General features: G+C 45.3%; 1 protein-coding gene across 1 annotated transcript in view; it reads right to left on the bottom strand.

The window, feature by feature from the left end:
- Positions 1–11,976, bottom strand: part of ATP9A (ATPase phospholipid transporting 9A (putative)) — a 170,026-nt gene extending 158,050 nt beyond the window's left edge. Inside the window, exon 1 of the mRNA XM_073607253.1 lies at positions 11,680–11,976. Within this exon, the coding sequence (XP_073463354.1) occupies positions 11,680–11,918 (239 nt within the window). The 5' untranslated portion in view covers positions 11,919–11,976. The remainder of the gene's footprint in view (positions 1–11,679) is intronic.
- Positions 11,977–13,159: the final 1,183 nt, after the last annotated feature.

Raw genomic sequence — 13,159 nt, 5'->3', positions numbered from 1 at the left:
AATACCAGAATTAGCCACTTTAAAACACACTGCCAGCCCTGTTGCCTCTCACATCTGAAGCACAATGGAGACCTGCCAAGGTTCATCCTGGGGGTATGGCCATAGCTCCATGTTGCCAATATCAAAGAATAATGGAGGCAGCAGCCATGATGATCAAGTAGTTCTATAATTGGTAAAAACCCCAAAAAACTCCACGCTCACCAATGTACAGTGCATCCGGAAAGTATTCACAGCACTTCACTTTTTCCACATTTTGTTATGTTACAGCCTTATTCCAAAATGGATTAAATTCATTATTTTCCTCAAAATTCTACAAACATTACCCCATAATGACAATGTGAAAGAAGTTGGTTTTAAATCTTTGCAAAATTATAAAAAAAAAAAAAACATAAAAACTCCATCTACATAAGTATTTACAGCCTTTGCCAAGACATTCAAAATTGAGCTCAGGTGCCTCCTGTTTCCACTGATCATCCTTGAGATGTTTCTACAACTTGATTGGAGCCCACCTGTGGAAGATTCAGTTGATTGGACATGATTTGGAAAGGCACACACCTGTCTATATAAAAGGGCCCACAGTTATCAGTGCATGTCAGAGCACAAACCAAGCCATGAAGTCCAAGGAATTGTCTGTAGACCTCCGAGACAGGATTGTATGGATGCACAGATCTGGGGAAGGGTACAGAAACATTTCTGCAGCATTGAAGGTCCCAATGAGCACAGTGGCCTCCATCATCTGTAAATGGAAGAAGTGTGGAACCACCAGGACTCTTCTTAGAGCGGGCCGCCTGGCCAAACTGAGTGATCGGGGGAGAAGGGCCTTAGTCAGGAGGTGACCAAGAACCTGTTCTTGGTCACTCTGACAGAGCTCCAGGGTTTCTCTGAAGAGGAGAACCTTTCAGAAGAACAACCATCTCTGCAGCACTCCACCAATCAGGTCTGTATAATAGAGTGACCAGACGGAAGCCACTCCTCAGTAAAAGACACATGACAGCCCACCTGGAGTTTGCCAAAAGACACCTGAAGGACCCTCAGACCATGGGAAACAAAATTCTCTGGTCTATCGAAACAAAGATTGAACTCTTTGGCCTAAATGGCAAGTGCCATGTAGGCACTGCTCATCACCTGGCCAATACCATCCCTACAGTGAATTATGGTGGTGGCAGCATCCTGCTGGGTGGATGTTTTTCAGTGGCAGGGACTGGGAGACTAGTCAGGATCGAGGGAAAGATGACTGCAGCAATGTACAGAGACATCCTTGATGAAAACCTGCTCCGGAGCGCTGTGGACCTCAGACTGGGGCGAAGGTTCATCTTTCAACAGGACAATGACCCTAAGCACACAGCCAAGATAACAAAGGAGTGACTACGGGACAACTCTGAGAATGTCCTTGAGTGACCCAGCCAGAGCCCAGACTTGAACCCGATTGAACATCTCTGGAGAGATCTGAAGATGGCTGTGCACCGACGCTCCCCATCCAACCTGATGGAGCTTGAGAGGTTCCTACAAAGAAGAATGGGAGAAACTGCCCAGAAATAGGTGTGCCAAGCTTGTAGCATCATACTCAAAAAGACTTGAGGCTGTAATTGGTGCCAAAGGAGCTTCACCAAAGTACCGAGCAAAGGCTGTGAATACAATTTAATATAATATATTATTAAATATAAATTTGCAAAGATTTCAAACAAACTTCTTTCATGTTGTCATTCTGGGGTATTGTTTGTAGAATTCTGAGGAAAATAATGAATTGAATCCATTTTGGAATAAGGCTGTAACATAACAAAATGTGGAAAAAGCGAAGCGCTGTGAATACTTTTCAGATGCACTGTATACTAATTATATTATATAATAATAAAATAACTCTCCAACAGAGACCTGGATTGCAGTAAAACCTGACAGAGGTTCTAACCATTTCCCACTCTATCCAAAATCCAAACTGATTATTACTTTTACTTTATACGAGAAGAGAGGAGATGAGAACTTCACATAATGTTTCTGGTAGATGAGGACACACCTTTGTTATGATCTATATAGTGATGGCAGTACACCTTACACAAACACGCCAACTGCGAACAGCTGACCGTGACGGAGCTAGTCATACAACAAAATTACCCGTCCTTGTACAGCAGGTACACCCCAGCTTGTGGGTGGCAGCAATATTTAGCTTTGGGATGTTTAATTATAGTTATACTAATTATATTATATAGGTACTAATAATATAATATATATTATATAAGAAAATATAAAAAAAAATATTTATATATATATATATATATATATATATATATATATCACATATACATAATAGCAACAAAAAAGGGGCTCCATAACCTTAAAGCTCAAGGCTGCATTATGGTCAGATCTACTGGAGTTCACCGAGCTCTGCCTGCTTTTGTTCTGTCAAAAGAGCCAATTCATCGAGATCTCCAATCACGTCACGTCCGGTTACTGTAAAGCATCAGTAATTGGAGATTTAGACGAATCGCTGTTTTGACACAACACCAGCAAAACGGTACACGAAAAGTTTGCTGTTTTGACAGAACAGCGGGTAAGGAGGAAAAAATTGTCACCGCCATGTTGTTGGTTAGTAACGGGCGGACTAAAAACGTCCGCTCATAATATCGTGTACGCGGTTGCCGGTGTTGTGTCAAGACTGCGACTCGTCTAAATCGCCAATTGCTGATGATTTACAGTAACCGGAAGTGACGTGATTGCAGATCTCTTGGCTTCTTTGACAGAACACCGGCTCACACACACCCCATGAATTCATAAAGACTGGATGAGGTTGTATGAAACAGTCACTAGATAAACTGGATTTTAAAAATGACCAACAGACACAAGTAAATTACAGGGTTTAGTTTTTAGTGTTGGGCTATGGCCAGGGTGAGGTTAATGCTTAAAGAGGAACTGCAGTCTGCTCACAAAATTGGTAATAAATACATCTTTGCCATTCTGAAGCTTCCCTCCACTTTGCATATTATTTTATATATACTGTGATTCTGTACTTGCCAAATATGCTGCAGAAATTTCCCTCCACTGAGTCTGGCTGCAGCCATTTTACCTGTGGGCAGCTGAAGCTGCTGCCTGTTCACTTCCTGGATTTACACAGACACACCTTCAGCTCTGCAGCTCTCATTGGCCCTCTTATGACTCACCCCCCCTCCCTTCCTGGCAAACTCTCAGAAGAGTGAGAGAGAGAGCTGTGCATGATGTCATAAGCCTAGGCTAATGACCAGACAAGAAACAGGAAGTGGGCTGTATAAGGGATTTACTGGCAGAAAAAAAAATGTTTTACTATCCAAAGTTAAAACAACAACAAGGGCAGAAGATTTAAATAGATGAAAAAAAAAAAAAATTATAATGAAGGTCCGCTTTAAGGGGTAGAATAGTTTAAAGCCTAGTACACACAGGCCGTAGGGCTGAGAGCGCTGACCGGAGTGTTCTGGTGGGGGGCCAATCAAAACACAATAGCACATCAGGGGAGATCACTGTACTAATGTCAGATAGTTAGTACAGCGGCTCCTTCTGAGCGGTCAGGTTTTTTTTTTTTTGTTCAACCAAGAAAAAAAAAAAAAAACTAGCAGTGTGTACAAGAATTAACTCCGGGCTGAGTTTAAAAAAGTAAAATACAGGGGTTGGACAAAAACACGGAAAAAGCAGGTAAAAACGAAATCGTTACCCAATATGGTGTTGGACCGTCTTTGGCATCCAAGACGGACTGGATTCTCCTGGTAATTGAAAAGTATTAGTCTTGGATGGTGGATAATGGAATCGGCTAGCACTCTTCATGCAAAAATTGTTCCAGTTCTCGAGATGAGAACAGAAAACGAACCCAAACCACTAATCACCATAGTGGCTCTATGATATTGAGGTCCGGCGACGGCAGCGCCCAGGAAAGGTGCGAGACTTCATCTGCATGCTCGGCAAACCACAATATAAAGCGGAGTCCCACCCAGCAATGGAACTTCCGCTGATCCGGTCCCCCCCCCCCTCCGGTGTCACATTTGGCACCTTTCAGGAGAGAGGGGGGAGAAGATACTAATCCAGGTATTTACTCCCACTTCCGGGGAAAGATCGGCGCAGTATCCGCGGCAATCTACTCCATGTCCAGCCCCTCCTCCCCGCTGTCTTCTGGAAGACAGCAGGGACCACTCAGAACGCGCAGCTCGACCCGCGCATGCGCAGTAGGAAACCGGGCTGTGAAGCCGCAAGGCTTCGCTTCCTGATTCCATTACTGAAGATGCCGGCGCCTCCACCCGGAGCCCAGGGACGGGTCGGCTTCGGTGTCTACTGTACATTTACATCAGTCCCTGCCAGGGGCGGACTGACCATTCGGGCACTCGGGCACTGCCCGAGGGCCCCATGCCACTAAGGGGCCCCATCAGGGTTGCCAGCCTCAATAAAACCAGGGACAGTATGTAAAAATCTGTGTTTTTTTTTTTAAAATCTCAAGATTATAACTGCCCTGCCTCTCCAGTACCTTTTCAGTGTGTGTATGTGTATTCTGTGTGTGTATACTGTGTGGCCCCATAATCTATTGCCTGGGGGCCCAATAATCTCCTATTACCCGGGGGCCCCATAATCTTCTCTTATTGCCCGGGGGCCCCATAATCTCCTATTGCCCGGGGGCCCCATGAGTTGTCAGTCCTGGTCCCTGCCTTCAAGAAGCTTACAATCTAAGGTCCCCAACTCAGATATGGTCACGGAATCTCCTTATATTGCTCTCACAGAGCGATCACCGTGGGCCAGTTCACCACACAAAGACTACACCAATTGCATCAATCTGTACAATCACATCCATAATCTAGCTCAGAGGCGCCGTGCCCTAGTTGGTACTGTGCCAGCAAATGACCAGATGGACGCGGTTCTTCGTGCAGAAGACATTTCGGTGACATTTCTGCATGTTTAGAAGCCTACAAGCTTAGCAAACACAGATAATCCATACTACTACACAATTGGGAAAGACAAACATGCATAACAAAGTTAAATAGATGGTAGAACTAACATATAGGGACGAGGGCAGTGGCTGTGAGGTCATGGTGACATCACAGTGCCCCGGGGCTGAATGGAAAATGTTCCAAAAGTTTACTTGAGAATCCACCTAGAGGGGAACCAGAAAATCCAGTTTACAACCTTGCTGTTTAGGACCTGGCAAGAGACCCGATCCCAACTCACTCCAACGCATCCGAGTACAACGTCCTCGCTGTCAAATGCCGCGTACACACGATCGGAAATTCGGCCAGCAAAAGACCGATGAGAGCTTTTGGTCAGAAATTCAGACCGCGTGTACGCTCCATCGGACTTTTGCTGGCCGAATTCCAGCCAGCAAAAGATTGAGAGCAGGTTCTCAATTTTTCGGTCGGAAAAAGTTCAGATCGGAAATTTCGATCGTCTGTAGCAATTCCGACGCGCAAAATTCCTACGCATGCTCGGAAACTATTCGACGCATGCTCGGAAGCATTGAACTTCATTTTCTCGGCTCGTCGTAGTGTTGCATGTCACTGCGTTCTTGACAGTCGGAAGTTCAGCAAACTTTTGTGTGACCGTGTGTATGCAAGGCAAGCTTGAGCGGAATTCCACTGGAAAAACCATCCACAGTACTTGCTAGCTGCGGCCCATCCACTAGGGGCGCCACCCTCTCTCCAATAGATAGATTCATCCATAGCATAAATCTATCCATGGCCGTCACGCGTCCCCCCCCCCCCCCATTCATACGTCCGACCCCTTTTAGGGCACCGGGCGCATGAATTACAGCGGCTGTTTTATTTATTTTTTTTAAAGCACCAGAGGTTCTAATAAGCTTCAAAATCGGGTGGGCTCGGGTCACAGAGAGTGCCAACAGAGCCCACCCAGGTGTGTTACAACAGCGAATGAATCCTCAATCCGGCCAATCAGAGGCGGGTGTGAGACCCGTTTTCCCGATTGGCCCAACAAGAGAAGACTCCCGATTGGGGGGAGGAAACAGAAGCCACTGCCGTCATGACCGGTGGAGAGCAGGAGAACGGGAGGCCGCCACCGCCGCCGAGCAGGGGAAGCCGCCGGCGATGGGGTAAGTGCTACAGACTAACTGATCGACCGACCGGGGGGTGGGGGTTGGGATGAGTGTTTAGGGCCGGCATACTGTTTGACGCCCCCCCCCCCCAAAAAAATATTCCACTGGTACTTGCCCCGATAATATCTTCATCTGACTTTCTCTCTAGGAGGACAGGGCCAACTTTGCTCAGGCATCATACATGGTCACCATCCTCCTTCCCCGCTTCGATAGTGTAAGTCCCAGTAGTGTATTTAGGTTTTATGCTGACCCAGGCCTGACTAAACTCGTGCACCCCCTAATTTAAATATGACCCACCCCTTTCTGTCAAGGCCACACCCCTTGCTGTTTAAGACCCGCCCTGGAATTTTCGAGTGAGGACACTAGTTCTGAGGGCCGGGGGGGGGGGGGCAATGGATTCCCTTAATTTGCATAGATTTCCTCTCACTTCCTGTTTGGCTATGGGGCAGGAAGTGAAGGGAAATCTCTGCAATTTGACAGGGATGGTAAAAAATAAACTGACAGGGGCTATAACCCTCCCTTATTCTATCCAAAAGAAAAAAAAAAAAAAAAAAAGTGTTGCCTATAGTTCTACTTTAAGCACAAATTTCTGATAATTTTATGGAGAGGACTAAGAACAACCATGCCAATGATGCAGCAGAAAACATAGCACAGTGAGGAAGGTTTGTGGTCCAGGATGAGAGGACAGTCAAAATTAGAAGTGGCGCCCCCCCCCCCACAGTTGCGGAATGCCGGCCGCCCGCATACCGGAAGCAGTGCGGCCGCTTTACGGGGGCGCTAGACTTTTTTGCCTCTCAGCCCAGTCCGCCTCATAAGACTGGCGCTACACTAACAGTGTAGCACAAGCCGGCAGGGACTCCTTCTGTGCTGCCCCCCTGCAAGGTGCTGCCCTAGGCCTGGGCCTTGTTAGCCTAGGCCAGGATACAGGGTTGGTAAGTCCTGTGCCGTCCATGCCTGTGTTGACAAATGTCAGCCCCTGCTGCTTCCCAGTTTGTGATTTGCTGTAAAATTACAATGGTCATACCTCCCAACATTTTGAGATGGGAACGAGGGACACCTACAATCAAATGTATGTAGGCATAGGGCACGCCCCCTGCCACACCCCCTTAAAGGAGAATTAACCAGAAAAAAAAAAAAGGTTAATTAAATCCACAAGTGCTTTTCTTTTTACCACTACTATTCCTTTATATTGGCTTTTAAAATTTACAAATGCAGAAGTTTAGAATTTGGAGGAAAGGTTTAGCACTGGGAAACACTTTTTGAAAGATAAAAAGTGCATTTTTGTATACATCTATATAGATCAGACCAAAATGAGGGACAAATGAGGAGGAAAGAGGGACAGAGGGACATTGCTCCAAATCAGGGACAGTCCCTTCGAAATCAGGGACAGTTGTATGTATAGGTCCGTTTTAAGGCCCCTTTCCCACGGGTGCTCCAATCAGCACATCTATGGAGCGGCGGATGTCAGCGGTGACATGTCCGCTGACATCCGGCGATATCCGATCTGGTCCAGTCCGTGAAATCCAGAAACCCTATTTTCCATCCGGTCTGGAGAATCGGATCGAAAAGGATCGGATGAAAGCGGACAGGCGGCCCATTTTCATCCGATCTCCATAGAGGTGAGCGGGGCTTTGACAGGTCCATCTCTGCACAGTGAGCGGAGACGGACCTTTCATCCGCCCGCTCAGCGGGGGGGGGGGGGGGATCAGCGGATCGATCTTCCGCTGATCAAACGGAACGGAAACAGACAATCCCGTGTGAAAGGGCCCTTAAGGAACCGTTTGCCCGGATTTTGGCGACACACGTTTCTAAACTACAGAGGAGTTCTATGGCACAGGGCACCGGGGGGTGACCGAGTACTGTAGGACCACAAACAATCCAGCGGTGGAAGGACGACATGTACGCTAAAGCTGGCCATACACTGTTTAATTTTTTTTGGGTTCAGCAGAAAATTCTAACAGCCCCTCCCCCAGCCATGCCACACAGTGTAGATGAAGGACTCTCCCCCTATTTCTATTCAATTCTGACAGCTGCCACCAGCAGCCGTCAGAATACCCAATCAGTGCCTGTATCCGATTGGATGCAGCTGCTGTTCAGCAAAAAAAAAAAAATTATCTGCCCGCCACCTTCAAATTTTTTCAAAGAACGTCGATAGGGAGTGAGCTGATAGGGCCACAAAGGGCTTTTTTTTTCTCAGTGAATAGGTGCAGGAACTCCCCGCCTATTTGTGAGTCAATTCTTGTCTCCGCCCCCTACCCACCTCTGAGCACCATTTCTTGATTCCACCCATTTCTCAGTACCGCCCCTTTTAAAGAATACAGAGCCAAGTACCATTTTTTGATGCAAAGAAATTTGTATGGAATTTGTTAACAAGAAAAGCAGTAAAATAGATCCCCTGCAACCAGCAGCAATAGACCCTCTCCAGCAACAATAGATCTACCCCGGCAACAATGGACACCTGTAAAAAAAAAAAAAAAAGTCACCCCAGCAACAAAGGAACTTTAGCAAGAACAGGTCTCCCAGCAGCCAGCATCAATAGACCCCTCTCTTAAAGGAGATTCCTTCCAGCAACAATTGACCCCCCAGCAAACCAGCAATAATAGTCCTCTCCAGCTAAAATAGACCACCATGCAACAATAGATCCCTCCAGCATTAATAGATCCCTCCAGTACACCCCAGCACCCTTTGCCATTACAAACATTCAGTACTGGAGGTGCTGGAACTGCGTTCCTCCATGTTCCCGCTGAAGAAAAGCCCTGTAGCGTATTTCACTCCGTCCTTCAGAAATCTGATGAAATTTGTATATGATATGACCAGCTTTAACCTCCTCCCGTCCCCGCGCTATAGCCGAGTGGCCTTAATTGCCGGGAGGCCGTCACATGAAATCCTCCTGTGCATGAGTTGCCTGCGCCCCCCCCCTGTGGGGCGCGCGCTCTGTGATCACAGAGTCCGGGACTCAGCTGATCATAGATCCCTGTAAGGGGCCGATCCCAACCCCTTACCACGTTATCAGCTGTCAGCCAATGACAGATAACATGATGTTAACAGAAGATCGGTAAGAAAGGCCAATCACCAGCTTCTGTCACACAGAGAGCTGCGGCTGCCTCATCTGTGCCCACCAGTGCCATCTACCAGTGCCACCTACCAGTGCCCACAGTGCCACCCATCAGTGATCATCAGAGCCACCCATCAGTGATCATCAGAGCCACCCATCAGTGACCATCAGAGCCACCCATCAGTGACCATCAGAGCCACCCATCAGTGACCATCAGAGCCACCCATCAGTGATCATCAGAGCCACCCATCAGTGACCATCAGAGCCACCCATCAGTGATCATCAGAGCCACCCATCAGTGATCATCAGAGCCACCCATCAGTGATCATCAGAGCCACCCATCAGTGATCATCAGAGCCACCCATCAGTGATCATCAGAGCCACCCATCAGTGATCATCAGAGCCACCCATCAGTGATCATCAGAGCCACCCATCAGTGATCATCAGAGCCACCCATCAGTGATCATCAGTGCCACCCATCAGTGATCATCAGTGCCACCCATCAGTGATCATCAGTGCCACCCATCAGTGATCATCAGAGCCACCCATCAGTGATCATCAGAGCCACCCATCAGTGATCATCAGAGCCACCCATCAGTGACCATCAGAGCCACCCATCAGTGACCATCAGAGCCACCCATCAGTGATCATCAGAGCCACCCATCAGTGATCATCAGAGCCACCCATCAGTGATCATCAGAGCCACCCATCAGTGATCATCAGAGCCACCCATCAGTGATCATCAGAGCCACCCATCAGTGATCATCAGAGCCACCCATCAGTGATCATCAGAGCCACCCATCAGTGATCATCAGAGCCACCCATCAGTGATCATCAGAGCCACCCATCAGTGATCATCAGAGCCACCCGTCAGTGATCATCGGTGCCACCCGTCAGTGATCATCGGTGCCACCCGTCAGTGATCATCGGTGCCACCCGTCAGTGATCATCGGTGCCACCCGTCAGTGATCATCGGTGCCACCCGTCAGTGATCATCGGTGCCACCCGTCAGTGATCATCGGTGCCACCCGTCAGTGATCATCGGTGCCACCCATCAGTGATCATCGGTGCCACCCATCAGTGATCATCGGTGCCACCCATCAGTGATCATCAGAGCCACCCATCAGTTCCACCTTATCAGTGCCACCCATCAGTGAAGGAGAAAATTGACCTGGTTCCAAAAATTTATAACAAACTATGAAACAGTCTAATCCTAACTGTAACCTAAACTGAACTCGAACTCCTTACCCCAACAAAAAAAAAACATAATAACGCCCCAAAAAAAACGCTGGAAAATATCTCAGACGCTACGCTCAGGTGGGAATATTTTTAATGTTTTCACTATTTTTAAGGTTAGCGGTTAATCAATATTATTATCAATAATGTATTTTTTTGTTTGAGTGTTATTTTTTTTAATTATTATTATTATTATTATTATTATTATTATTATTATTAATAATAATATTAAAGTATTTCATATTTTTTAAGGTTAGCAGTTAACATTATGATGTTACATTGTCACATTTTAAATATCCTGATGTTACATTGTCACATTGTAAATATTCGGATGTTACATTGTCACATTGTAGATATCCGGATGTTACATTGTCACATTGTAGATATCCTGATGTTACATTGTAAATATCCTGATGTTACATTGTCACATTGTAAATATCCTGATGTTACATTGTAAATATCCTGATGTTACATTGTCACATTGTAAATATTCGGATGTTACATTGTCACATTGTAAATATTCGGATGTTACATTGTAGATATCCTGATGTTACATTGTCACATTGTAAATATCCTGATGTTACATTGTCACATTGTAAATATTCGGATGTTACATTGTAAATATCCTGATGTTACATTGTCACATTGTAGATATCCGGATGTTACATTGTAAATATCCTGATGTTACATTGTCACATTGTAAATATCCTGATGTTACATTGTCACATTGTAAATATTCGGATGTTACATTGTAAATATCCTGATGTTACATTGTAAATATCCTGATGTTACATTGTCACATTGTAAATATTCGGATGTTACATTGTAAATATCCTGATGTTACATTGTCACATTGTAGATATCCGGATGTTACATTGTAAATATCCTGATGTTACATTGTCACATTGTAAATATCCTGATGTTACATTGTCACATTGTAAATATTCGGATGTTACATTGTAAATATCCTGATGTTACATTGTCACATTGTAAATATTCGGATGTTACATTGTAAATATTCGGATGTTACATTGTCACATTGTAAATATTCGGATGTTACATTGTAAATATTCTCGGTGGCTCAATCCTAGGCCTTATGGCTACATACAAAGAATGAGAAATGTATAGAGAACCCTGGGAAGATTAGAGGAAGGGGGTTTCCTGTGATTGGGAAGGGCTGCAATCAGTGTGCTGTCAGTGGTGTGTGCCAGTCCACCCAGCCTGGATTGTGCCCCCCCCCCCCCTGCCCGCCGCCCAGCACCACACCTGCAGCTGTGAGATCAGACCCCTGGGTGGTGGTGGGGGTCAGTGTGTATACACCAAGGACCGGCCTGCTTACCCTCTCCTGTGTTTGTTGTCCATTCTCTTCTTCTGCCTGACAGGTTGCAGGGGGATATTATCCGTCATGTTATCTGCTGGCAGGCAGTGGATGGGGCTGGGAATGGAGAGGCTGTAGGAGGAAGGTGGGGCCTGCTGTGTGCTGTCCTCAGTTTCCTGCTCTCCCTCTCCTATTCTCCCAGCCTGACAAGTAACAGAGGCTGGACTGCTGGAGGAAGAGGCCAACCCTGTCTCCTTCATTCATAGACAATACAGTGGCTGCACCTTCCCTGGCTCCTCCCCTGACCTGCTCAGGCTGCACATACTCCAAGAGAACCTGTCCTCCTCCTCCTACCGCAGCATTACAGCACCCTAATGTCCAAATCAATCGAAATCCATCGCATTTCCTTATCAATCGAATTATTACATTGTACGTTCTAATGAGTAGGGCCCTCCTAACCCTAAGGCTGCATTCCCACCTGAGCGTAGCGTCTTTGAGATATTTTTCTGCGGTTTTTGGGGCGTTATTATAATGCTTATGCGTTAGGGTAAGGAGTTCAAGTTCAGTTCAGTTTAGGTTAGGGTTAGGATTAGGAGTTGGGGTCATTTATTATTATTTTTTTAAATTAAATTTATTAATATACGAATAATAATAAATGAATAAATAAATGTAAAATAAATACACAAATAAATAAAAATCATAAAAAAATAAATAAATAAATTCAATAAATTAATACTAAGTAACAATAAATTAATAATTAACCCTCGACTTTAACCCTTACCCCTTAAAAAATAAAATAATAATAAATAACTAAACACCCTAACCCTAATGCCCTGTACACACGACCGATTTTCCCATCGGAATAAACTCTGAAGGTTTTTACGACGGCGTTCCAACAGAATTCCGCTCAAGCGGTCTTGCCTACACACAGTCACACCAAATTCCAAACGTCCAGATTGCGGTGACTTACAACATGTACGACGGGACTAGAAAACGGAAGTTCAATAGCCAGTAGCCAATAGCTTCCGTCTTGTACTTGCTTCAGAGCATGCGTCATTTTTGGTGCGTCGGAACAGCATACAGACGAGCGGTTTTTCCGATATTAATTTGTTCCATCGGAAAAATATAGAACATGTTCTCTATCTAAGTCCGTCTGAATTTTTGACAGAAAAAGTCCAATGGGGCATACACACGGTCAGAATATATGATGAAAAGCTTCCATCGGACTCTTTCTGTCTGAAATTCCGCTCATGTGTACACGGCATTACACAAAAAATATTATTATGATTATTCATAATATATTTTTTGTTCGAGTTTTGGTGTTATTTTTTTTTAATTATTATTATTAATAATAATAATAATAAAGTATTTCATATTTTTTAAGGTTAGTGGTTAATTAATATTATTATTATTATTACTATTAATAATAGTGTATTTTTTTGGGCTAGCGGGTGCAGGTCCGGGCAGCGGCTCCAGGCTAGCGGGTGTGGGGTCTGGGCAG

Source organism: Aquarana catesbeiana, linkage group LG12, assembly GCF_042186555.1.
Source record: "Aquarana catesbeiana isolate 2022-GZ linkage group LG12, ASM4218655v1, whole genome shotgun sequence".
Classification (NCBI taxonomy): domain Eukaryota; kingdom Metazoa; phylum Chordata; class Amphibia; order Anura; family Ranidae; genus Aquarana; species Aquarana catesbeiana.
Note: the sequence above shows the minus strand (reverse complement) of the source record. Positions and strands in the feature narration are given on the sequence as shown.